This window comes from Panthera uncia, chromosome C2 (assembly GCF_023721935.1).
Source record: "Panthera uncia isolate 11264 chromosome C2, Puncia_PCG_1.0, whole genome shotgun sequence".
NCBI classification, from domain to species: domain Eukaryota; kingdom Metazoa; phylum Chordata; class Mammalia; order Carnivora; family Felidae; genus Panthera; species Panthera uncia.
This window is the reverse complement of record NC_064810.1, coordinates 60,851,750-60,877,074: the sequence shown is the minus strand read 5'-3', so window position 1 is coordinate 60,877,074 and position 25,325 is coordinate 60,851,750. Positions and strand designations below refer to the sequence as shown.

At 39.4% G+C, this 25,325-nt stretch overlaps 1 protein-coding gene and 1 long non-coding RNA gene across 4 annotated transcripts in view; one reads left to right on the top strand and one right to left on the bottom strand.

Annotated features, from left to right (window-relative positions):
* LSAMP (limbic system associated membrane protein) overlaps positions 1-25,325 on the top strand; it is a 651,110-nt gene that overhangs the window by 610,002 nt on the left and 15,783 nt on the right. Inside the window, exons 5-8 of one of the 3 annotated variants that reach the window (XM_049628206.1) lie at positions 1,423-1,543; positions 2,033-2,181; positions 9,181-9,216; positions 12,195-12,715. In XM_049628206.1, coding sequence (XP_049484163.1) covers positions 1,423-1,543; positions 2,033-2,181; positions 9,181-9,216; positions 12,195-12,274 — 386 coding nt within the window. In that variant the 3' untranslated portion in view covers positions 12,275-12,715. Of the gene's footprint in view, positions 1-1,422; positions 1,544-2,032; positions 2,182-9,180; positions 9,217-12,194; positions 12,716-25,325 lie in introns of those variants that run through there. The other 2 variants (XM_049628208.1, XM_049628207.1) reach the window with 2 other exon arrangements.
* On the bottom strand, positions 16,745-19,196 carry LOC125920977 (uncharacterized). The gene is made up of 2 exons (XR_007457269.1): positions 19,163-19,196; positions 16,745-16,877 (listed from the first exon to the last, which is right to left on the bottom strand). It is a non-coding gene; the product is annotated as an uncharacterized LOC125920977 (long non-coding RNA).

Genomic DNA, 25,325 nt, shown 5'->3' with positions numbered 1-25,325 from the left:
TGCTCATCAGACTGCTTTTTTGTGCCAAACAAAATTGAGCAGGTAAGTCTAAAACAGAACAGCCACTACCAGCCACTCTGGCACACCTGTCTGCACATGGGCTGGAGGTGCTTGTCTAACCATGCTTTAACTCCTCCTCTCTCTGGCAGTGATTTAAAGATGTCCAGGCTGATGTAAAAATGAACTGGGAGAGAAAACTGCACACTAACCTGATGCTTTTGTGCATCCTTTTTAACTAAGAAGAGCAGAGTCTTCCATAGACGGGAAACTTGGAAAATAATTTTGAATATGAAGACAAAATTCAGAAATGAGCGAGCTGAACCAAGTGCTAAAGAGCAGAAATTTAAATGAATTTTGTGTTACTAGAGTTTTCTTTGCTAACTTCCCTAAGTAAGCTTTTTCCTCTACAAAGTCTAAACAGATTGTTCGGCTCTATTTTTGACTTGTGTGCACAGCCAGCCTACCATTTTCTGGCAGATGACCTTTGAACCAAAAACTACTTTTCTCCTTGAAGGTCCATAACCTGCACAAATACAACGTCATCAAGCCCGGAGCTTGAGCCTACCATCCCCGCTCGGTCACACATCCCTGTAAACACTCATTCCGCCCTCTGAAGGACTGTTTGAAAGAATCGTGGCAAATTAGGATATCAGATGTGCTTCTGAGTTTATTTCAAGCCCGCTACACGTTTTGCAGACCCAGTTCGAAGCAGCACATATCAAGTGTACAACTGCCAAAGAGCACAGAAAACGGACACGCGGCAGGGTAGACCTCAAACTGCACACTCACACACAAAAGCACAATTTACTTGGGTCATGGCGATAAGGGAACTCTTAGGTGAAAAAAAGGTAATCATCTAACACAATTTTGTTCATTCGTGTGTTTGTTTTTCTGAATTCCTGCAATGATTATCAGGCTAAGCTTGGGTTGGGAGAATTTTAGCCCCCTATTACTTTCACCAAACTTCTTACCACCATCTCAAACTGACAATAATGACAATAATAATGATGATGAACAAGAAAAACACTCAAATTATATGTTTGAAATCCCAAGACCTTTAGTATCACCACTTAACTTATGAAAAGAAAAAAATGATGTAAGTATTACAATCCATGGTTGAAATAATTGTTGGTCTATTGAAGGAGGGAGACAGAAATCCTATTCCATTGCCATAAAACCCTGTTAAGCGTCCCATTTAGGAAAAGCAAGTCCACAGTTTCATTAATCATCTCTCATTTTATTTAGTTTTCTAGTGATCAGTCCCATTCATTCAGGTGATCACAAAATTCTTGTAAATGAGGATTTTAAGACTTCCTTTCGTGCAGCTCTCCAATCAGATTGTCCTTTCTGATTCCTTCTTGCGTGGAAATTCCACAGCACCCTCTGACTTTCATGTAAACTGTGTGCCCGTCTTTTCTCCAGATCCTCCCACTATCACAGAATCCAAGAGCAATGAAGCCACCACAGGACGGAAAGCTTCACTCAAATGCGAGGCCTCAGCAGTGCCTGCGCCTGACTTTGAGTGGTACCGGGATGACACCAGGTATGTGCCAAACGTGCCATGCCCCAGTTGTTCCACTAGGTGGTCCTAGGGACAGAACCTAGCCCCGCTGTAATTATGTGAGTCTATACTATTAGACTCTTCATTTTCTAAATCTGTTTATCAAGTGCTTAGAGGCCTGTAGTTCTTAATCTGAAGCCCCAGAGCATTCAAGTTACATGCAAAGAGTGAAGTAGCTGGTTTAATGGGTATTAAGCCACCTGTATGTCTTTCTGTATGTCTCCACCTGTATGTCTTTCTTGCCTGGAGCAGAAGCCAAAGCTCAGTGAAACTCATCCATTCTTAAGTCTTCTCTGTCGGTAGACATCGGTTCTGATAATACAGAGTTGCACGATTAAAATGAGAAATTGAGCAGGGAACAAGCTGTTATTACATTTCTCTCCATGTCCTCCAATATCATGATGAAAAAGGGATTGCTACACCAAGTTTTCATCAGTGTTTCTTTTTACTCTTCTGTTTTTGAACTCTTAGGATAAACAGTGCTAATGGCCTTGAGATTAAGAGCACGGAGGGCCAGTCCTCCCTGACGGTGACCAACGTCACTGAGGAGCACTATGGCAACTATACCTGCGTGGCTGCCAACAATCTGGGGGTCACCAATGCCAGCCTAGTCCTTTTCAGTAAGTATGCCAAAGTAGGACCTGACTCGGGAGAATTCAGTCAAGTGAGTGCTCCCGTGGAAAGCTTGAAAAGCATTCCTTTACCTCACCTTCAACCTTACCTATTAAAGGTAAACATACACAAAAATAAGAATCCAGTCACTGAAACAAAAACACAGGACTTCAATCCCTATGCATAGGGCAAGATTTACAAACCAAATAACATTTCTATTTCCTGGCTTCCTTTTGATAGCTGCCTTGTGGTTTTTTTTGTTGTTGCTGGTTTTTGGGGTTTTTTGTTTATTTTGTTTTTTGTTTGTTTTTTAGTTTTGTTTTTGCCTGGTTGATTTAACTGTAAGAATACTCAGAGAACAGAAATCTCTTTGGTGATGATCTTTGAAGGAACAGAGGTGATGTAAGATCCTGGAAAATAGATGGCAGTTAAAAAATGGCACTGGTGAGAATGATTGAAGAAGATATAGTCCGTGAGGATGGATAAGGTGCTGGGGGAAGGGAGAGGCTGAGAAAAGGAAGCGTATTTTTAACAACACAAGAGAAAGGTGGAATGAATGATTAAAACATCATATAAAATCTAAAAGAGGAAAAATGGTTGCAGAAAGGTTTCCATATGACAGCAGGAAACATTACTTGTCTCACATATTTTTGGAAGAGATAAAATGGTGGGAGAGAGGAGCATCCACAGAGCAGAGAAGATCCTCAGGCTGACTGAGGAGGACTCAGTTGTTTTAGCTTACTGGTGTTAATAGGAGAGCGCACCTTGGACCCTTGCCCTTTAGCAGCTGTTAACCTTCGGGTATCTGACCCCCTGCCTGATGGCTACAAGCATAGACACAAAGGCCCCTGAGAAACAGATGGGTGAAATTAGGAGAAGACGATACATTTGGATTAGAGAGATGTTTATAAGGATAAGTAAAACAAACACAAGAGTTAGTTAGCACATGCTGGACCAGAAAGTTTATTTGGACTAAAAGACAAAGTCCAAAAACTTTACTAGTATGATTTTGGAATAACAATCCACTAGGAATTTTTCTTCTGCACAGATTCAGTTGGAAAATCTAGAAATATTATGACTAAGAGAGATGTCTCTATCTTTCTTTATCTTAGATGAGCCTTCAAGGAAAAAAAAATATATATATTATATAATATATATATATATATTATATAATATATATATGAGAAAAATCAATTTAAGTGAGAGTTCTCTTAAGATGCAGTATTAAAGCCATTTTCTAACTGCTCAAGACCCAACTCTTAAAAAAAAAAAAAACACCACAAACTATGCTAAATTTGGCCTTCAATTTCTCACCCATAACTGCCATTGACTTCAGTCTATAACAGTTTGATGGGATACAGCTATACAAGTGCTTAAGTTTAAAATTCATATGAATTTTAATATGAAGTTTAAAATTCATATTGCTGTTTACTTGTCTCCAAGGACCAAACATCAGTGTTTTTTACTTCAGCCAGAGGCACCAATATCTCAAAACACTTGAGAAGATAATTATTAAGAAATGTAGTTACCTGTTTCACTCTTGACATCAGGGATTCCGTAAGTGGGGGTAGTGGTGCAAACAGCCTCAACCCTGAATTTGGGATTCTGACATATCTAAGGTAGCCTGGTTAAGTAGAACAACATACACTTAATAAGTTTTATAGGGGTTCGAAAAGAGAAAGTGGGACAACTGGATTAGTTAGAGAAAGTAAGCAACTATAATTTGCATTAAAGCATCTTCTCATTGTATCCCATCCAGAGGAAGAAATGTGCTAATGATATATTTCAAATGATAAATAAAATGACACCTACTGACTGAGAGAGAGGAGGGTAAAGAGGATGGAAGGCTGGAATACTCCAGGAGGCATGGACTAGGTCAGAGATAATGGAGATACTGCTTGTCTGCTGGTGCCCATGGTAACCTCAAGCCCTTTCATACCCTTGCCCTATGCATCAAAGTCCATTTAAAGGACTCAACCCAGTAAAATTAAGAAATGCCAAGACAAGAATCTTAGAGAATTTCTGTTTGTAAGCTGGAATCGCCTAATTATGCATGTGTATCATAATCATATTGTCCCGATGACTTCACAGAAGTCACTTTCAATTACACGTTTGAGAAGTGCACAGCACAGTGATTAACGGGGCTCTACTTCCCCGCAGGCCCACACTGCCCTCCACAGAACACCGCACCCCGCCCCCCGTCCCAGGCACTAGCTCTGCATTTAGCAGCATGTGCATCAGCGTGGAGTTCAGAGCTGATCTCCCACCTAATGGGGAAGTTAGGAGGCATAATGCTAAAAGTTAGTGAACCTACTGCCCGCTTTCTTAGACCCAAGGCCTAAATGTGGACATTTCGGGTTTGTTTTAATGTTCATTTTATTTTTGAGAGAGAGAGAAAGAGAGAGTTGAGAGAGAGAGAGAGAGAGAGAAAGCTCAAGCAGGGGAGAGGAAGAGAGAGAGGGAGACACGGAATTCGAAGCAGGCTCCAGGCTCAGCGCCGTCAGCACAGACACAGAGCCCCGTGGGGGGCTCGAACTCAGGAGCCATGAGCCAGGAGATCTGAACGGAAGTCGAATGCTTAACCGGCTGAGCCACCCAGGCGCCCCTAAGTGTGGACATTCCAAAGGGGAAGCTGTGCTTCTTACATACGGGAAGGGCACTTCTGCCTCGGCCACCCCTCCATGACCATTTACTTTTGGGAGGCGCATTGCTACATCCTTCATTCCTTGGGAATACAGCTGTACTGCAGCCTACTTCACACAGGCAAGAGAGAGAGAGGGAGGAGGTGGGGAAAGGGGAAAAAAAAAAAAAAAAAGAAAGTACCTATGTGAACAGATTGCTCATTACTTAGACTCAAAGTAGATGGGTTTAATGGGTAGAAGGAAGACGCCGCTGGCAGCGGCACTTTTGCACGGAACAGGGTCAGGAGGGGGGCGAGGCCTGGGAGGGGAGGAGGGGAGCGAGGCCTGGGAGGGGAGGGGGGGCGGCTGCCGCAACCCTGACAGCACTGTGTGGGCAGCGGGGTGCTGTGCTGACCAGCCAGTCGAGAGCAGGCCAGGCAGGTGGTGAGCTACTGCCCGCCAGCAAGAGGCAGCACGTAGAACTGGAGCCCCTGAAGAGTTCGCGATGATCTGTCTTCATTGGTGCGTCAGCACATTTTCAGTGTCCACCACAGTGACACGTGCTGACTCTTTGCGCAGTGTCAATTTGCGGTCACTGATCCATCTTGTCCTCCACCACATGCGTACATATACTTCTCCACTCTATTCAAATATTGATCTCCAAGGGGGTCAAAATAATTGAAGGAAAGTGCAAGAATACATTGTATGCCTAGTAATTTTTTCCTAAGCTAGTGGAAGCATTCTTTTCTCATTTGTTCTGTTCTCCACACATTCTAGCATTGTTTGTCAAGGATCTGTACCACCTCAGCCTATATTATATCCAAGCTTAGATGTTTTTCTTCATCCTGGGCAAAGCGTTACATTGTATATTTTTTTCTGAACACATTCATCCCATGGGACAGTGTGTACAGACAAAGATTCAGCCCCTTAGTCCTCGTCAGCTATGGGGACATGCAGCGCCTAGAGGAAGACTTTGGCTTCTATTGATGCCAAGAGAAGGTCCATTGTCAGCATATGTAACATAGCAGATTCTGTATTTCCACACTGATGACTACAATGTACCCACAAGGGAAACCTATCTTGTTTCCGTGTTTATGTTGAGTTACTTTTAAAGCAATGGATGGGGAGGGAGGATGGGGTGATGATTTTAATGTCATCACTTCTGATGAAGTGAATGCTTAACAAGGTACTCTGAACATGTGCTAAACCCTTAACATACATGATCTCATTTAACTCTCAAATCCAGGCTCTAGATCAATGTGTTACCTAGATTGGTGTATGTGGAGAAAATGTTAGGAGATGTATCTTTTGTAGTCTGGAAGTGAGGAGACATCTAATTTCTTTCTCCTTTTTTCACTTAATGAGGTCTCTCCATGACTAGATATTGTCATATCCCTTCCCACCTCACTGTTTCTGCCACCTCTCATTTCCATTTCCATTGACCCCCATGGAATGGGTCCACTGGAGTAGTTAGATCATTGGTTAATCTTTGTCACAGTGAGATTCCTAACTCATATTCCAGCCTCGTGGTCAGCTTTTGACCCTAGGAATATTCCCACATGTTAAAGAATACTCCTACTGTACTGATCAATTACCTTCTATTTTAGAGAAATGTATCGATTGGTAAAGTATTGAAGCTATTAAGTACAAAAAAAAAATTAAAAATGCAAAGAAATCTACATTGAGCCATACCACATCAGTGTGTAGGAGGTTTTCAAATTCTCTTTTTATTTTAAAAGATAATTAACTTGTAAACCTATACTTGATTAAATCTCAAGTATTACCTAAGCAACCCAGCACTGGAGAGAGCCCTTAAAATGAGCGCCTCCCCCGCTTGTTTAGAAACCATTTTAAGTTGTTATCTTGGGGGCCTGGAGTTTAAATATATACCACTTGATGAAGTTAGTTAAGACTTGGCAAAGCCTCTTAACCAGCTACTTCTAGATGCCACATAATAAAACAGTGTGAGCAGCCATTTGAGCACTACCCTCATGTAGTTTGAAACACCGGCTGCAAACTTTAAAAGGGCTCTCTGTGGCTACTATAGGAAATAGATGGGCACTGGGACTAGATTTAGTTTCAAGAATAGGCATGGCATATGCTGACTTCCAGAAAGTTTACCGAACATCTGCAATACCCATTGGAAAAGAAAAGAAAATCATATTTGGGTTAACAAATTACCACTCTGTATACACCTTACAATCAGCTCTAGCCTTTGCCATTTAAGTGCTTTTATATCAAAGGTTTTCCTTGTGAAGTGTAATGCCCCCACTTAACAGTTTCTCATTGGTGTCCCAACAGAATCAACCAATAACACACACATACATACACACACATATGCACACACACGTACATTTGGCAGATAAGAAACCAAAGATCAGAGTTAAGGGACTTACTAAGAGCCACAGCCTCTAGTTCTGGGGTCAGCCTTAGGGCTCTGTTCCTCAAACCTTCCAAAATAGCTGCTTAGCGATGCTGACCTCCCCCAAATATTAGCAACCAAAAGACAAAGCACATAGCACCAAAGTTTCTGTCCTCCCCTACTTTTGATTATCAAAAGTCAAAGAATTTCTTCTTCATTTTAAGTGATGTCGCTTCACTTTACACTCGAACAAGAGCCTACAAACCATGGCAAAATTATAAAATGCAGCAGAGTGATGGGGGAGGAATAAGGATAAAAAGCTGGGACTGGGAAGCATCTAAAGAATAAGTCAGTAGGGTGGAATTCAAGAATGAGAGTAACTAATGGGGCGTGATAGGGATAAGATGATGATAACAGGGTGGAGCTAAGATGATAATAACAAGCTGGGAACCAAGGAGGGTGGGTGAGATGATTTTAGCAATACAAATGGTCTTGTGGAAAGGAGGGCAGAGTGCATTTACCCAGCTGTGAACAGTGTGATGAGAAAATATTAAGCTGAGTCATTTAAACAGTCTGAATAATAATAGTGATAATAAAAAATAAAGTACAGTGGATAGAGTATAGTATGGGACAGTAGTCTCCAACTGCTACATAAATGCGGAAAGCAGTTTAGCTATTTAATTTCAAAGCTGAAAACTTAATACCAAATAACCAGTGGAGGTTTAAACTATTTTTCTACTTGACACTTGTGTAACTAAGACACAGTTGGTTGCCGCGCTACTATTGACCTGTTCTATCTTAATGCACTTAGCAAACTTTGGCATTTAAGTTACAACTTTCAGGCAAGCTAGAGAAAGGCTCACTCTACAAGGAGTCAGGGTTTTCTTGGCATCCAGATGTATCGAGTGTCCAAATTCCAGGCAAAATCTACTCTTTCTAGACATATGGTACAAGATGGCAGGCAGGTCAAGTTTGAATATGCACATATGCTTTTCTCTTTATGGTTTTGGTTTTTGTTTACTTCAATTTATCATTAGTCTTTATTTAACCAAATGGCTAGGAGGAATGTAAAGTGTGTGCTAATTATGTTGCATTATAGGGTTTAGGGGCAGTAGTAATGCATCCTAGTCCTAATACACCATTCTACCTTTCTGAAAGAGCCTCAGAGGAGGATTTAGAGTTAAACCTGGGGTTTTGATAAGACAAATACAGGATGCCTAAAGCCTGAGCTCTGTCAGCACATTCAACTTATGATCAGCAGCTTGGGGATGGGACTGTGAGGGACACATAAGCTCAAACCTATGTGTCCAAAAGAACACTTTTCTTACTCCACGGGATGTATCATCAAGTAAATTTGATTGGTTGATCAAATTTCAGGTGAGATTGTATTATTGCAAGAGAGTGGTATTAAAGAAAAGACAGAATGAAATAATACCATGCCAATTTGCTTATTTCCTTGGCATTACTCACGCACTGGTATTAGAAGTGTGGAAATAAAAACCTGAGGGAAAAGTTGAATTAGTATTTCCCAAATAAATGTTCCACATACTTGGCTAAAGCTGATATGAGCTGTAGGGCTTAGGGAGAGGAAAGGAGTCCTTAGCTATCATGGGTCCATCTGTCCTGAGTTAAAGAGACCAGAACCAGGACGCGAAGATGCATGACTGACTGTGATCACTGCTAATTTAAATACCTTCAACCCAGCCCTCCAGAAAAATTGTAATTTTGGTAGTGAGTTTTTTTTTCAGTGTAGGGTAGGATCCTGTTTGTAGGGTTACCACAGTAAGATGTCGTTTCCTACTCTAATTTTTTTAAAGCTTTGGATTTAAAATTTTAGCAATAACTTTCTGATAATTTAGTGTTGGCAGGAAGAACAGACAAATGCTTTATAGGAGATACTATCCTATAGGCATGGAAATTTATGTGCTCTATAGTTATCTGAGTAGCTAAGCATGAGTAAGATATAAATATACAGATAGATCTATATAAACTCTCCATGATGCTTACTATTTTTTCCCCTTTAGAGCGTGTTTCACCCACAATCCCCCATCCCATTCAAGGTCAGTATGATTTTTATGACTGTAGTTCTGTTGCTGGGTCATTCTCCATCATCCATAATGTGCAAAACACACAAAGGGGGATACATATTCACAACATTCACATACAATAGAAACCTTTTTTTTTTTTCTTTAAACCTTCAAAAGAAAGTTGATCAATTGTCCCCACACCAGTTGATAGACATGTAACAGATTCTTTATCTGACTTAAGTAGGTGAGTAGCTAGGGAGATGCTAAGCTCAGAAAGCAATTCTCTCTTCAATTAATATGTATTACAGGTAACTATGAACTCACATATTTGGAACACAGCCAGTTAAGTTCTGTAGCTCATAAAAATATGAATCCTCTAACTGACCACCCACACATTTGGAGGCTTATACAATCCGAATCTCAAGTCATTGGTATTACTTAAAAAATGAATTTATCTACTACTGCCAAAGTTTGAACTCAACCAGATTACAAGGACATTAACTTTTCTTAAAATTGTGGCCAGTGCGGGGGCTTTTCCTTTTAAACATAACTATTTTAGAAAGCACAAATGAAAAAATAAGGTAGTCATTCTGTATTCCTTTTCATAAAACTTTCTCCACACCCAAATTAAATTTTGCCTCCTACATCACATTTAGATGCAAGTTGCAGCCCCAGCCTTCTAGCTTAAGGCTATTTAAAGGCAAATTGGCAAATAAAATTAAAACAATACAAAAAAATCTGAAATGAAACCAACCTACCATTGAAATTAAATTCCAGAAAAGTGATTTGCAAATAACACTCAAAGACCTGAGAAAAAATGGAAAGTAGGCCATGCGGGGCCTCATGTGGAAAAAATAAATCCAATTAAACAAGATTATTATATACACTATAAAAGAAATGTGCTCAGAATTAAAGGTAGAAAGCTGCTGTTTTATAAGTTTGAAGACAGATCATGTTTCATTAACACTCATCCAAACTAAAAATTAGGCCAAAATTGGGTGAGGATATTCAGAGTGTCAATAATGTTATGTTTTACATATGTATGTATTCACATATATGCAAACTTATTTTAATTATATTTGCAATGAGAATTGCAGGGTTTCAAGGATCAACTAGACAGCTTAATAAAAAAGTTGCTCTTAAATTTTAAGAAGGGTCCAAACTACTTATAGAAGAACTCTGTTGAATAAAATCCTTCCTTAAAACATTAATGAAATCTGTTTCTTATACCAACTACTAAAAATAAGACTTAAAATGTGCCTGTTTTTTAGACTTGACATGAAACTTAGTGTTCATGGAAAATATCCCATTTTGAATTCCTGACATGACACAATTATTTTAAGACATTTATCTTCGAGTGTTGCTGCAGAGACTGACACCATTTTATCATGTTGACATCTTGCAAATATCTTGATGTGACAAACACATACATACACATTTGTCCCAATGGATAATATCTTCAAAGAGGTCATGCTACATCCAAGACGAGCTTTGTAAACTGTCACTAAGCCTCTAGGTATCCTCTCTAGGAGCGGTTCTGCAGCCACAGACTCAAATATTTTATCTGATCATGCTTTATGATGTATATAACATGGAACAAAATGAAAGTCAGACACGATTCACAAAAGACAGCTGTTGGATATTGAAAAACAGTTTGGGCCAGGAATGAAGCAAGTTGAACTTGATATTTTCCCACAAACTGAATTGTTGATTGGAGAATGACCCTAGTTTGATTTTACGTTGTAGATAGACAATAGATAGCTTCTTTAGATCCAATAGTTCTAGAGAATATAGTTTATTTTACTACTAATACTTTGGGCTTCTGCTGGTAGAAATTGAAAAGCTGTTCATCGAGACTTGGGATAGCTGATGTGTGAGGTGGGTATGGAAAGATAATGCCCTTTAAGTTCCCTGTCTCTTACAAGGGCTTTAACTTGTAGAAATCAGCCCCTTTTCTCCTCTTCTGCCAGGCAAGATGGCAACCCATGTGAAATGCAGTATCCCATGGGAAAAAAAAATATTGATGTATAGGATCCTTAACTCTTTTTTATAGTGCCACTTAAGTACCAAAATATCTATGAAAAGCCTACCTACCTCAGGTTGGTCATATCTATAACACAAAATACCTTTGTTTAATTAAATACTGTATATTGTCATCATCTAGGTACAATCCTACATTTCAGCCCTAAAGTGTTAATGTATCTATTAGCAGTTGGTTGATACAAATGGCCAGAAGGATATGAAACCAATCAGTTTCCTTCAGGGGTTTTGAAAATATGAGAAAGTTCCAAAGGTCCTTTTTTGTCCGCCCATCACAAAAAAAGAGAACTTTCTCTCCTATTTTCCAATAACAGAAATACATGTTTAATTTTAGCTGCTTCGTTGTTAATGTCTTTCATTGGAGGGTCTCCCCCACCCCCACTCTACATGGCTCATCAAGCTGACGGGGGATAAACATCAGAGTCGCAGCAGGAATGCAGTCCTAAACCCCTTCAAGCTGTGATTAAACAAAAACAAGGCTCAATAAATCAAATGTATTTCTCTTGGGTTTCCTTCATCATATTGCTTGATTTTCTGCAGTGATAATAATAATACTGGAATTACACCAAAGGATAATTTGTATTGTCTGTGGCCAATCAGGAATTTTCAAATGTCCTTTCCTATTCTGCCACAAACAAAACAAAACAAAAAAATCAGTGTGCTTCCCTGCTTCTTAATTTAAAAGATATATATAAATAAATAAGTGTTCCATCCTTGATCTGTTTCTGATAGGTGTTTTTTCCCATTAATTTTAATTTAGGTTTATTTATTCTGAAATGAGTCCTGAATTGCATATATTTGCATAACTACTCCTGACTATATCACTGCAGAAAATCCACTGAATTGTAAAATGAGGGAAGAGTCAGCTCTAAATGTCTGAGGGAACTTTTCTCACTTTGTTAGGCTCAGATCATTTCCTGAGGATTCTGAATACTGGGAAATGATAATACTGCTCGTCTCCTCCCCATAAGCTTTCTTGTGCATAACCTCTCAAGATGGAAGCTCACCTAGAGATGCCCTCACACTTAGAAGGACTGCAGTTTCAAAATAAAGTGACAAAACCAGCTTCCGAAAGTTAAAGTGAAGTACAAGAAGAAAAAGGACAAGGACAAACTACCATTGTTTTACTTTTATCACCCTCAAGTGAGGAATCCCCTTGAGTGTGGGACTCTCTGGGCTCAATCAGCCCCTCCTTCTTCCATCACTGGTACTTTAAAAAAAAATTAATAACCCTGGAATGTGTCTCACTTGCTTGCCTCCCATCTGATTATTTATCCCAAGTGAACAGCCTTTCCATTCACTAACCCCGTGTGGCTAGCGGGTTTGGGAAATGTCAAGATTATCTTCCAGGTTCAGGCTTTGCACTGGGTTTGTTCACAGCTGCTTGCCATTCAGTTCCTGTTTTTCCATTGATAAAACACATTGCACATGGCTGGGTTTGCATGATTAATACAGCTGTCTAAAGCTTTCTCAGAAAACAAAACAAACCCCCCCAAAATTAAAGTTTAAAAAAAAATTAAAATCCAACCCACAAACAAACCAGGCTTGCAGAAATCTGAAGTCCACCTGGCATGTTTTCTCCCGAAGGGCAACTGGTGTTGTTCTGGGCAGGCCTGGCATCAGAACAGCCAGATTCCATCTCCAGTAGGAGGAGGCGACATACCTGCCCTCACCTGGCACTCCCAGAAATGGGTTCTCAAGATCAGATGCCACTGGGATGGAAGGAAAACTGGGAGAAAAATCCTAAAACCACACCATGCTATAAAGATAACTGGACAATCCCTATAGCTTTATGTATCTTCTGTGGGATATTATCCCAGGTATCAATGAGAAATGTCTCTTTTTAGCTCTTCATTATAATAGCAGTTTCATCTCTAGTAATAATAATAATAACAACAACTAACATAGAAAGTGGGCTTCTCATATACCAATAGAGTTCTGAGGGCTGTGGCATGTATTAACTCAATTAATCCCCACAATCCTAAAAAACTAACATGCACCATCTCCCGGAATTTTTAATCATCAAAGTACACCCAAATTCCAGTCTATGCCTCACAGCATCCAGGCACGTATATAAATCTATAGTACATTATAAATAACCACTATGTATGCATTTATGTTCATTAGGTATGTATCTGTCTAATGAATTTTAAACACTCATCTAGTTTATTTTATGTATTATAATACATGTATTATAATTATATGAATAATTATATGTATTATAATATGTATTATAATGGTTGTAATACATAATACTGTTACCTTAATATCCATACACTTTTACAAAGTCTATTTCAAGATATACTCAACACAGAGATGTATGCCCAACTCACACAGAGATTTATATGAAAGCATTCATCTTTAAAAAACATGAGCAGAGCTATCTGGCATCAGCACATCTAATTTCACACACTTATTCAGGCTGATTTACATACACACCTCTATTAATCATGGATAATTACTAGCATTGTTCTCTTTAATTCAGTTTTTCCAACTGTGAAATGGGAAAGAAATTATATCTTTCATGCCTACAAGCTCAGAGTGGTTTTTTAAATAATAAATAAAGGGGAGCTTCAAGTTCCCAGAAAGGAAGCATATTGAATTTAAAATAATCATACTCAGATGCACATACTTCTTATAATTTCTAGAAGTACTGATATTTAAAGACATACTTGTATCAGATTGCCTGGATATTAGCTAGCTACAAGTTCATTGTGGCTTCATTACAGTTTGACATATTACAAATTCTAGAGATTTCTGAAATGCCCACTGCTAACAAGTTTAAATATGGAAGTAACCCAAGGCCAAATAACAAACATTATTATTTTTCACCAATATCATAGTACACTTAGAGAAGCTTCACACCGCACGGTTCTCTATTGTCTGACACACATGCGTGCACACGCACGCGCACACACACACACACACACTCTTAAACTTTCAGTGAGCGCCCATCATGCATGTTACCACCTGTCAGACTGATCCAAAGTCATCACTCTAAAGAACCTATCCTTTTTTCTGGTAAAAAATGTCAAGCATGTCCCAAGGAGGGTTTTAATTTTTAAATACATCTCATACATCTCTCCTTTCCCATTAGCTGGTGGGGAAAAGGCCTTGCTGTTACTGATAGTACTTGATAAGGGGTAACACAAGTTTACAGCAAAATCATGGGTCCTGACTAATACACACGAAGATAATTAAGAACTGACACTAATACCTGATGACCATGTCTGATTCCCTTACTGGAAGCAACAGGCTGATTTTCTTCAGTGGCTGGGAACCAAGTGGGATAGCTGTGCTGAAACCTCATCTAGAATCAGTACTTCTCTTGCCAACCCAGTGATTCAGACCCAGCTGTACCAGGCGCTTCTCTTTGTCGAATCCATTTCGGTGCCTTATTCTTCTCAGCTCTGCGTTCTTGCTTCTGTTCTGTTTCCTAAACAATACTGGTTCTCTCCCTGTTAAAATTTGCCAGCGAGAATAAACCTGAAATTTATTCACACTATTATTTAAATGTCCAAAGGTGGCTTGGAAGTGTTACCTGTCTCAGAATTTACATTTAGCTTCAAGCTAAATGGCTAAAAATCCTACGGCGTCAGTTTAAAGGTAGGAGAAATTTTAGTGCTGGGACTCTTTTCTAATGCTTTTTCCTACTTCCCTAGTCTGTTTCTGCCTACACCAGTCAGCCTTGCCTGGTGATCTTCCTGTACTTAGGCTTTGCTGTGCTATGTAGATTTCTAGAGCCAGCAGGGATTTGAAGATGAAAAATTTTTTTTGAAAATCCCAGCTCCCACTAAATTTTAATTTGATGGAAATATTTCTTCTATGAGCTTTATGGGGAAAAAAATCTTTCAAAGTAACAATTACATTTGGGGATTAAGTTTAAGTAATTGACAGTCTTGTCTTTTTAATTAAAAGGAATAAAGCTCCCTGAGAAGAGCTCAGTGAGATTTGCAGCGGAAAATGTTGGCATGATGCCCCAAAGGGTGAGAAGACCAGGATCTGGAATGGACAGAAAATGCTGATGCAGGTCTCCCTGGTCTTTAGAGTGCATCCCCAACAGAGCATGCCCTGGCGTCTGCATCAGCGTGCCATTTAGCAGGAGGGTAGCGTTGTGTTGTGAGGAGCATTTCTGGGTGTAGCCAGGAAGAAGGTTCTTGCCCTGGGAGCTCTGCTCTAGGTTCAGAGACATTATATGGAGCAAGAGTCCTTGAAGGAAGAAGTGGCACTGCTTAAAAAGAAAGAATACATACTCCTTCTGGAGTTCAATCATCAATAGAGTCTCAGCTCCTGACAAGTGTCCTATGATAGCCCCCCAAAGTATAAACGTGAATTTTTGTCTGGTCCTTGGCTCTTTCATTCTTCTTTACCTGAAATTTGTATTCCTGCTATCTGTATTTCGTGGTTTTCTTTCTCTCTATATTTTATACCATAGTCACCTCACTTTACATATATACTTTTTCTTTGACATCCTTCAAATAAACCAAAGAAAATGTTTTGATAGTATTAACATTCACTTGTAAACACTGGTTAGCAGCCATGCAACCAAAGCCATTATCTCATCTATCTGGAGGACGCATCTACTTCTGAAGAGGCAAGATACAAATTAACCTTAGTAACAACTTCCTGTATATAGTCACTCTGTCCTCACAGTGGTCTTTCATCATCACAAGTCATTTTTAGGTATTAAATTAAACAAGCACCTCAGTCAGGGGGAAAAAATCAGCTTAAGTGGTCCCACCTTATATCTCCCCTTGTATACTGCTGTGAGGAAACACACCTGCCAAGTAAGAACACAGCATGACATAATGAGTTTGGAATTCCAATTTAAGGTGTTCCTATGTACCCAGATGTATGATGGGAGTAGGCAGACCACTCACTAGGACTCCACTGAGAATTGTCAGCTTATATCCACCACAAATCAGTGGGGGGGAGAGACTTTACAAGTCATTTATCATGCTTCCTAATTGGACCCTGGGGAGCCCAGCACCACCATAGTTTATGGCACTGTTTTGCTTATTACCATGCTGATTGTAAAAGAAAATGCTTCCCACATCTCTGTAACACATATGTATGTTTTAACACCTAGGCATTACCACTAACAGAGTATCTTTACTATATATCACAGCTGTCAGTCCATTCTATTTTCTCTGCACTACACTTGTAACAATGGTTCTAAATTAACCACTCACCTTCCAAACTTTGCAGTTCCAGTGGGACTTTTTTAACTGCCTAAGAGACATTGTTTGGGGCAAGAGTAGCATCCTGTGGTTTAAAAAAAAATGAAATAGCTGTGTCCTGGTTAACTGTCCATCCTGTGTACCATTCAGTCCTCTTTCGGCCACACAGCACCAGGCCTTCCCAGCCATGTTCTCTGTCGGAAAGTTGCTTGGCCATTCTAAAGTGTTTTTCTCGATTATGTGTGTGGAGTTTGTATGACTTGGAAGCAAGGGATGTTTGGAGCACAGAAACAACTATAAAAATAAAGAGAACAAAAGAAAGAAAAAGAGAGAAACAAAAATCAAGCAGTAGCTTGCAGTTCTCTTTGTTGAACTGCAAGTTAGAAAGTAACTTGGGAGATGTGTTCTGTTTTCCTCGCCGGAGCTCCAGAACACAGGTAAGTTCATCGTTGAAAGGTGCTCAGTGTTGCAGTGCTAAAAGAAAAAAACAGAACAATCTCACTCATTGGAGGTTGGTCTTCCCTTGAAGTATCAACCCTCCCATCCTAAGTCGTTCAATTAATAGTGTGACTTGTTGTTCTCCACTTGGATGTACTCTCCACTTTCTTGTGCTTTTTATGGTTTCTTTTAGAGTTCGTGTTTTCTTTTTCTTGAGATTTCCAACCATTAGGAACACAAGAAAGAGACTTCATTCTTGATGGCCAGTGCAAGTAATTTCTGGCCCAGCTTATCTGACAATGGACAATATGTGGACCACACCATTCATTCACACAAAACAAAGCAAAAAACCTACCCCAGTACTAGGGCAAACTCTGAGCTTGGTCTTGAGAATGACTGTGGAAAATAAGCAGGACACAGCCTCTGCACTAACAGAGCTTACAGACCAGATGGGACAGTGGATGAGGAGTTAAGCAATCATAAGAAAGGTTCCTAAGTTTAGGATACCTGTATACCTGTATAGAGCACAGAAAAGGGAGCCTGGACTGGTCAGAGAAGGCTTCCAGGTGAAAGTGAAGTTTAAAAGGCAGAAATGAGGAAAGAGAGGAGCAAACATTCCAGTACATACAAAAGTTTAGAATCCGGAGAGAATTAAACAATATTAAGTCTAATTAATTCTTAAAATCTGAAAAATGACATTTCCCTAATAGTTTCTTATTCCTTCTCATTTGCCTCTGGCCTGTTTTAAAAAGAAAAGACATGTGACAAACCAGTGGGGTTTAAAGGCAAGGGAATTTGCATTTATACCTCTGTCATACTTTGAAGACAAGAAATTTCTTTTGGCTTATTTGTACAGACATGTACCAATACAGTATACTGTCTGTATGGTAGGTAGCACTGTGCTGGGTGAGGTTTTTGGGGAAAAAAAATACTGAGAGCCTATTTGGCAGAACATCTAGGGAAAACTTTGAGCCTCTCAACAGGGAGGTTTGATGGTGAATTTCAATTTTAGTTGTAGGAAGGGTCAGGTGGTTGTAAGGGGCCATCAGTATTTTCAAGGATCTGCTCCAGAACCTGGTGGTGATGTTATATTTGGAGTCAGTGACGCAGCAGGAGTATGAATCACTGAGGCATCCTGGCACTGTGAGTAATAAAGTCACTTGGCAAAGGTCCAAAGCACAACTGCCTTTACCAAGTCCTGAACTGTGATGCTTAGTGCCGTAGACATAGGTCCAAGGGATATAGGTCCAGAGCGTACCACGTTCTTTAATCCCTTATCTTATTTCCAAGAGCTTTGGTCCCAAAACCTCACAAATTCATTTGTTATCTCAACATTAAAATTCTGCAGGCCAGTTACTTTGTTTTATGGTATTTGAAAGTTTTTTTTTTGTTTTGAAACATACAAAATGAAAACACACATTACATGGATTAAAGACAGTCTTGAATCTTAGAATTTAAATCTAAAATGTATTCTAAAATGGATCTGCAGTTCACAATTTAGGACTGGGAAATGAAAAGAGAGGAAGAAAACCAGAAAGAATGACAATCTCTAGAGACCTACACAAACCTGTGCTTTTAATCCTTTTTAGCAAGTCAAATAAATGAAGGAACAAAAGGCTTTAAAATATACATATAACGTATGTTTTTAAACATGGAAAATATAATCTACTTTGTACCAACAACTAAGCAGATTTGGGGTTGGGAGGTAGTTCTTTATTAAATGAGATGACTGGTCTTTAAATTCTAACAAGGGCAAAAGGCCAGAATTGTACCCACAGGTACAACAGGTGCATTCTAGATACAAGGGCAGAAGCAGTTGTTTCTTCTAGAAGGCAGAAACTGCCTGTCTGGCCCCAATACGTTACTGACAGCTGATTCAAATACATTTACTTGTGGAGTTTTTTTAATCTCATATGTTCTTTAGGTGGAGTGGCCCTGGGAAACCCCTTTATTAAACTTAGACCCTTGGGCATTCTCTAACATTTTAATTCATTGATTATTAAAATTTAAATTTCTCAGGCTATATAAGAAACCTGTAGGATATGAGAAAGCTGACTTGCTATAACAGACTTAATGAAGCCCTCTCTTTGTGGTGGGAATGCTTGGCCAATCTGCACTTTCTATAACAATCCATATTGCCATTGAGCAGGGTCCATAGCAGTTAAAGTCAAATCGCGCACCTATACTACTCTACAGAGCAATTATACCAAGCCTACAGTCAGAAGGACCTCATAAACCCATATAAAGCATTTTTTATTGCCTTGTCGTTTCATGTTGTTAAGACTATATTCCTTATAGAAATTAGACATTACCTATCTTACCTTCTGTTTGGTTTTGCTCTATGATGCCAGCCAACTAAAAAAGAGAAAAAAAAAATTCAATCTCCTTGTTATGTCAACCCAAAGCCAACTATTATTTTCTTTTCCCCAGATTTCGAGGTCTCTCTTTTCATGCAATTCTTTGTTTTTATAAATAATTTTCTATTCTGATAATAAGTGTTATGCATTCTCATTATGGAAGGTTTTGAAAATATATGAAACTATAGAGAAGAAAATAAAGATCACATATATCTCTCTCCTCAGAGATAATATCATTAATATGATACAGGCAAATGTTTCATCTGAGGTGTCAGCTGTCAGTAGACTATAAAATGTTTAAGTTAAAACACCTAGGCCATTCTCTGTTTTCTGCCCTTTCTGAGGCTGAGTGTGTTTCTTGACTTGCTCAAGCTCACAGCGTGGGCAGGCTCAGGACCAGCCCTCCTGCCCAGGGCCAGGGCTGTCTCCACAGCTGCCAGCTCACTCACATCTCTTCCAGATCCAAGTCCACCCTGACTCGTCCTATAAGAAATTTCCTTTGTGTCACCTCCAGGATTTCCAGTAATAGCCCCCCCCCCTTTCAGATATGGGAGCGCTTACCAATTCTCTCTCTAAATTGGTGTAGTAATATTCCCCTTTTATAAATTTGTCTTTTTTAATGTAATAACCTTTAAAAAAATTTTCTGATCCTCTTTACTGTAGAACATTTGGTTATAGAGAATTGTTCACTAATTGATGAGAATAAAAAATGACTCTCAAATATTTTATTCACATTATACAATTAGAAATTACATCAGCCTTAATTTGGTTTGCGTTTATGTATTCATTTAACAAGGAGTTATTACCCTATGTCCAGGGTGGCAAATATTCTGCTCAAACATTTAGGGCTCCAACTCACTCCTAAATAGCACGAAACATGTGAGGTCCATTTCTGTTCAAATGTGAAGAGGAAAGCCCTTACAAGTATTTGAAAGTAAAGTGTAGGATTCCTTTCATGACCTGAAGCTAGTTAAGGGAAGCCATCTTCCTTTCTCAAATACTGATGACATACTAAAACTCCATAGTTTCTAGCTAGTTTGATATGTTCTCTTAGTATTTAGGATAATAGTCCACCTATGAACTAAGAAAACAGGAATCAGGATGCCTGGCTGGCTCAGTCAGTACAGTATATGACTCTTGATCTCAGGATCATGAGTTCAAGCCCCACATTGGGTGTAGAGCTTACTTAAAAAATGAACAAATAAAAAAAAAATGGGAATAGCCTTAAGGTTGAGGTTTAGCCCTGTTTCTCTATTTTGGCCTTTCCCCCTGAACTACATCCAGAATCATTGCTGTGGTTCTCAGAGAACATCACTCCAGAGGTATTAGGCATGAAGGGTTGTACAACATGAATTCAGTAAGTGGGAAATAATCAAAAACTCCAACAACCTAAACAGAAATCACAGACATATCTTTTTCTATGTCAAAAAAAAACCCAATAATAATAATACTTGCAAGTAGATGCTGCTGTTGCCTAAAGCCTCTGAGTGGAGAAACCTGTGAGAAAGAAATTAATAACTGTCTAAGCTTGAAAGTGTATTTGAAAATTGAATTAATAAACATCCCCCTTTTAAGCCACTATAATAATAAGGGTTTTGTTTTTCAAAACAGTGACAAAAAGTAAAAGAGCACATAAAGCATAAGTGCCCATCGAGGAACCTTATAAATGTTAGGCTTCAGGTGTTCAGCATCAGTGAAGGAAGATGAGACAGTGCATCGAATCTTCTTCATTTCTTTTATTAAATCCCTTAAGGATTTTAACCCCATGTCTCTCTCACTTTCTCCAGGCAACTGGAGGGCAAGATCCCCATTGAATTTGGACCTTCCCTGTCTCCTGAACATACAGTCTTACTAGATGGCCCAGAATGGTGGGGAACCAGGGGTGGGGGAGGGCAATTAATCATTTTACATCTTCAAACTTATATGTCATTTTCAAAACCTAAGGCATATCAGATGACTGGCCTTCTACAAAGAGTTGTGCACAGCAGAGGAGAGAATGTTTCCTTGTTCAAATGGCTGTGGCAGGTTAAAAAGTGAGCCATTTATGTTCAAGTAATCATGGAATTAGAACAACCGCACAAACAACATAGACCTCCAAAGCTCTGTATATCCTACACATGGCTGGGAATGAATGAGTGCTTAGAAGCAGCGGGTTTGAGGTAAGTGGTTAAGAGTCCAGAGAGTCAAAGCACTGAAAATCAATTCTTCCCTTTATGGATTGGTTGTACCCTCATCTTCTCTTCCAGATAGAACTCAAAGAAGGAAAAATGCCAAAGTTGTTCATAAACACAGACTTGTACATTACCTAGGACAATAAGGGATTTTTCCAAAGTATAAACTCTAGAGTTTCCAATCACACATCTCTCTCACCTTCATATCACTGACTTCAATTCCTGAAGAGAATGAGAGAGAAAGAAAGGGAGAGAAAAAGGGAAAAAGAGAGAATGAATAAATGAATCCTACCACATCATGGAAGATGAGAAGGTAAGAGGTAAGAATAAGTCTTCTGGCCTTTGGACAAAAAAAGAAGCCTGGGTTTTTATCTTCCAAGATTTAAATTTTCATTTGTTGGGAAGATATTCTTTTTTTTTTTTTTTTTCCAACGTTTTTTTATTTATTTTTGGGACAGAGAGAGACAGAGCATGAACCGGGGAGGGGCAGAGAGAGAGGGAGACACAGAATCGGAAACAGGCTCCAGGCTCCGAGCCATCAGCCCAGAGCCTGACGCGGGGCTCGAACTCACGGACCGCGAGATCGTGACCTGGCTGAAGCCGGACGCTTAACCGACTGCGCCACCCAGGCGCCCCGGGAAGATATTCTTAAATAAAGTTCAACACTCCAAAAATTTTTCTACCTGCCTGAATTTGGGGACTGATGAAAGTAACTCCTGGCCCCATCTGGCTCTTCAAATGCCTGAATTCTCAGCAATAATTTTGCCTTGCCACTAGGGCATGGTGGTTCCTAAAGCAGAATAGAATCTTCCTTTACCTAGAATCCCAGCTAGGATGGATCTTCAGGTATTAATTGATTGAATCACTCATTCATTTGTTCATTCATCTATCCATTCATTTATGCATGGGCATTTATTCAGCAAATCTGTTGGACACTTACTCCATGCTAGAGAAATAGTGAGCTGAGACTACAGTAGTAAACAAGGAAGACATGGTCTATGCCAATTAGAGAGACTGAATCGGCTCTTTCCAATGTTGCAGGCTTGTCTAACATGGCTAGGTGTAAAGTTATGGGCATCTGGGTGGCTCAGTTGGTTAAGTGTCAGACTCTTGGTTTCAGCTCATGAACCCAGGGTTCATGAGTTCAAGCCCCACGTGAGTTCGAGTCCTATGTTGGCCTCTGCACTGACAGCACACAGACTGCTTGGGATTCTCTCTCCCTCTGTCTCTGCCCTTCCCCTGCTCGATCTCTCTTTCTTTCTCTCAAAATAAATAAATAAACTTTTTAAAAATCTGACAATTAAAAGTCAAAGACGGATGAGCATAAATAAATGTGTCATAACACTTGCCTTCTCTAGTATTAAATTCTTTCCCCCCACGGTCTCCTTGTACTCCATCAGCCGGAGCTAAAGTCTAAGCATGTAGCAATAATGCTTCCAGAGAATTCTAGAACTTTCTCTGTACTAAACTCCCCCAAAGTTTTGTCCATTGTATTGCTGCAGTAGATTTATCTTTTTATTTTATTCTTTGTACCTGCGTTGTCACGCTTACTTGTTAAGTGTATTTGCTAAAGCAGGGTCGATGTGTGGTAAGATGTTTTCCTGAAAGGTATAAAAATCATAGGTTTCAAGTGTATTCTAATGAGTGTGTCCAGGGAATCCCTACAGAAATAATATGCCCGTCAAGGCAGTTTTACTTAAGAATTTGGAATCACCTTAGCACTACAAAAAGAAGAATCATTTTCAGTTGTTAAGGACAACAAAAAAAAATATTTTTTTTCTCTTCCGTAAGAATAAGAAATACTCCTTTTTGAAATGTAACCTTTCATGCTGGCTCTTCGTGATAAAAAGTTTTTATTTTTTCCCACTACTGCCACCTGGTGGACAAAGGCAATGCCTTTAGGCAGAACATAGGAATATGTCTTTATATTACCACAAGATGGCAGCACACAACCAGGATTTCAAAGTGCCAGGCTCAAAACGTGCAGGGTTTTGCTCCTCAAAAAGGAAGGTTCTATTCCAACAGAAGAGGATGAATAAGAAATAATAGTACAGAATAAGCACTCTGTTCTCTGTTCCTAAAGATAAATGGAATTCCAAGTCTTAAGATCATTAGCATTTCACAAACCAGTTTATCTATTGCAATAGGGAGTGCTTCCTAAAATTTAATTGGTAAGCTGGTTTGCTTTTTAAAGGTGTTTCAAGCAAATGCATATTTTTTATCTGATTTCTTGTGAGCTTTTCTTCATAGAGTATAATATTGGAGCAACGTTTTCAAATCCTTCTTTTAATAATTCTTTTCAATTAGTAGGGGAGTTTCTGATCCCTAAGAGAAATATTTAGGACATGTAGACTCTTATCCAGGCTTGAGTCACTGACTGGTTAACCAGGCATATTGCTGGAGTTCTCCAGACCAACACGCTGCCTAGTCATTCTGCTTCCCTATCACTGCAGTGTGCTAACACCTGTTAATGTTTTGTTCATCCGTATTGGTGCAGTAGACTTTTGTTGTTGTTCTTTGAATCTGCACTGGCATGGCCTACTTGTTAAGATATATTTCTCTCTTTTCCACCAAACTTTCACTGAAAGTCCTCCCTAGAAGGGATTTTACCACAAATCTGATAACAATAACTCTTACTATGTATCTGGCAGCATTCCAAGTACAGTATGATAATTAATTTATCTAACCCATAGCACAAATTTATAAGGAGCATGTTAATTAAATTTATTTTACAGATAATGAAACTGAGGCACAGAGAGGTTTAATGATATTTTCTAGCTTGAGCAGGACTGTTGGTCTTCCTGCCCACCCAGGCTCCTGAACAGTTGCTTGGAATTATCCAAGAAGGCCTGTGGATCAGGGATAGAGCAGGGGGAACCAAGTGTTCTTTATATAAAGATGGCTCCATTAGGGATCTAGGCCTCTTTGGGCAAGAAGCAATCACTCTATGACCTTGCAGCATTCTTACAAATTCTAAAGAATGAGAAACTAGAAGGCTTGACCAAAGAAAGAAGGGAAGTTCACTCTGCACAAGAGCAGAGCCAAACTGTCCCCAGTCGGGAGTGAGTCATGTAAATATCCTATGATAAACCTAGAGTTATATAGGCTATATAGTTACATAGCCTTGCCTTCACAAAAGTACCAGAGGGAAATTGTAGAATAAGGGACAGGGTTACGGCTGGAGAAGTGGGAGCCCTGGATTTCAGTCTCAGCTCTGTTCTGTGTGAGCCTGGGTAACCAATTAGCCTCTCTGGGCCTCAGTTTTTTCACATTATATTAAGTACATTCTCTACAGTGCCTCTTCAACAATTTTTAAGCCAAAGCATTTATTTCAAAGAATATTAGAAAAATTGGTGGCAGTATGTTTAATACACAATTGAAACATCAGTGGTCAGATGATCAGTGTGGTCAACAGGTAGAGACTACTGTCTTAATATCTTGATGAAATCTAGCTTCACTCCTGGAGTAAAAATGACAACAGTTCCTGGATTCTGCTAGGAGAGGGGCAGAATTCTCTCTACATCCTTCTGTACGGGCTTCCATACAGAAGACTTCAATTACTTGTGCAAGTAATAGACTAACTCTTCAAAGACAGAAAGACAGGTGCCAATAGCTTTGAGCATCTTCAGAAGTACATCTGGAGGTCCACCAGCGATCACAATACAAAAGAACATTCACACTAGGATCCCTCCACCCACATCTGATGAGTTTAGGAAAGCCATTCTTACACGTAGACACAGCTTGCTGTTAGGAGCAGCCTGGCTTTTACTAGTTTCACTAATGCTGAATTGTAGCCAAACATTTTCAAGATCTCAGACTCTAGGAAAATTGTGCCCTTCTTATAGCCATCATAAGAAAACCAGAAAACAGTATGCTGTTTGAGGACTTCTCCTTGTGACCTCCTTTGGATAAACAAATGGAAAATCTGTGAAGGAAATAGACTGCACTGAACCCCA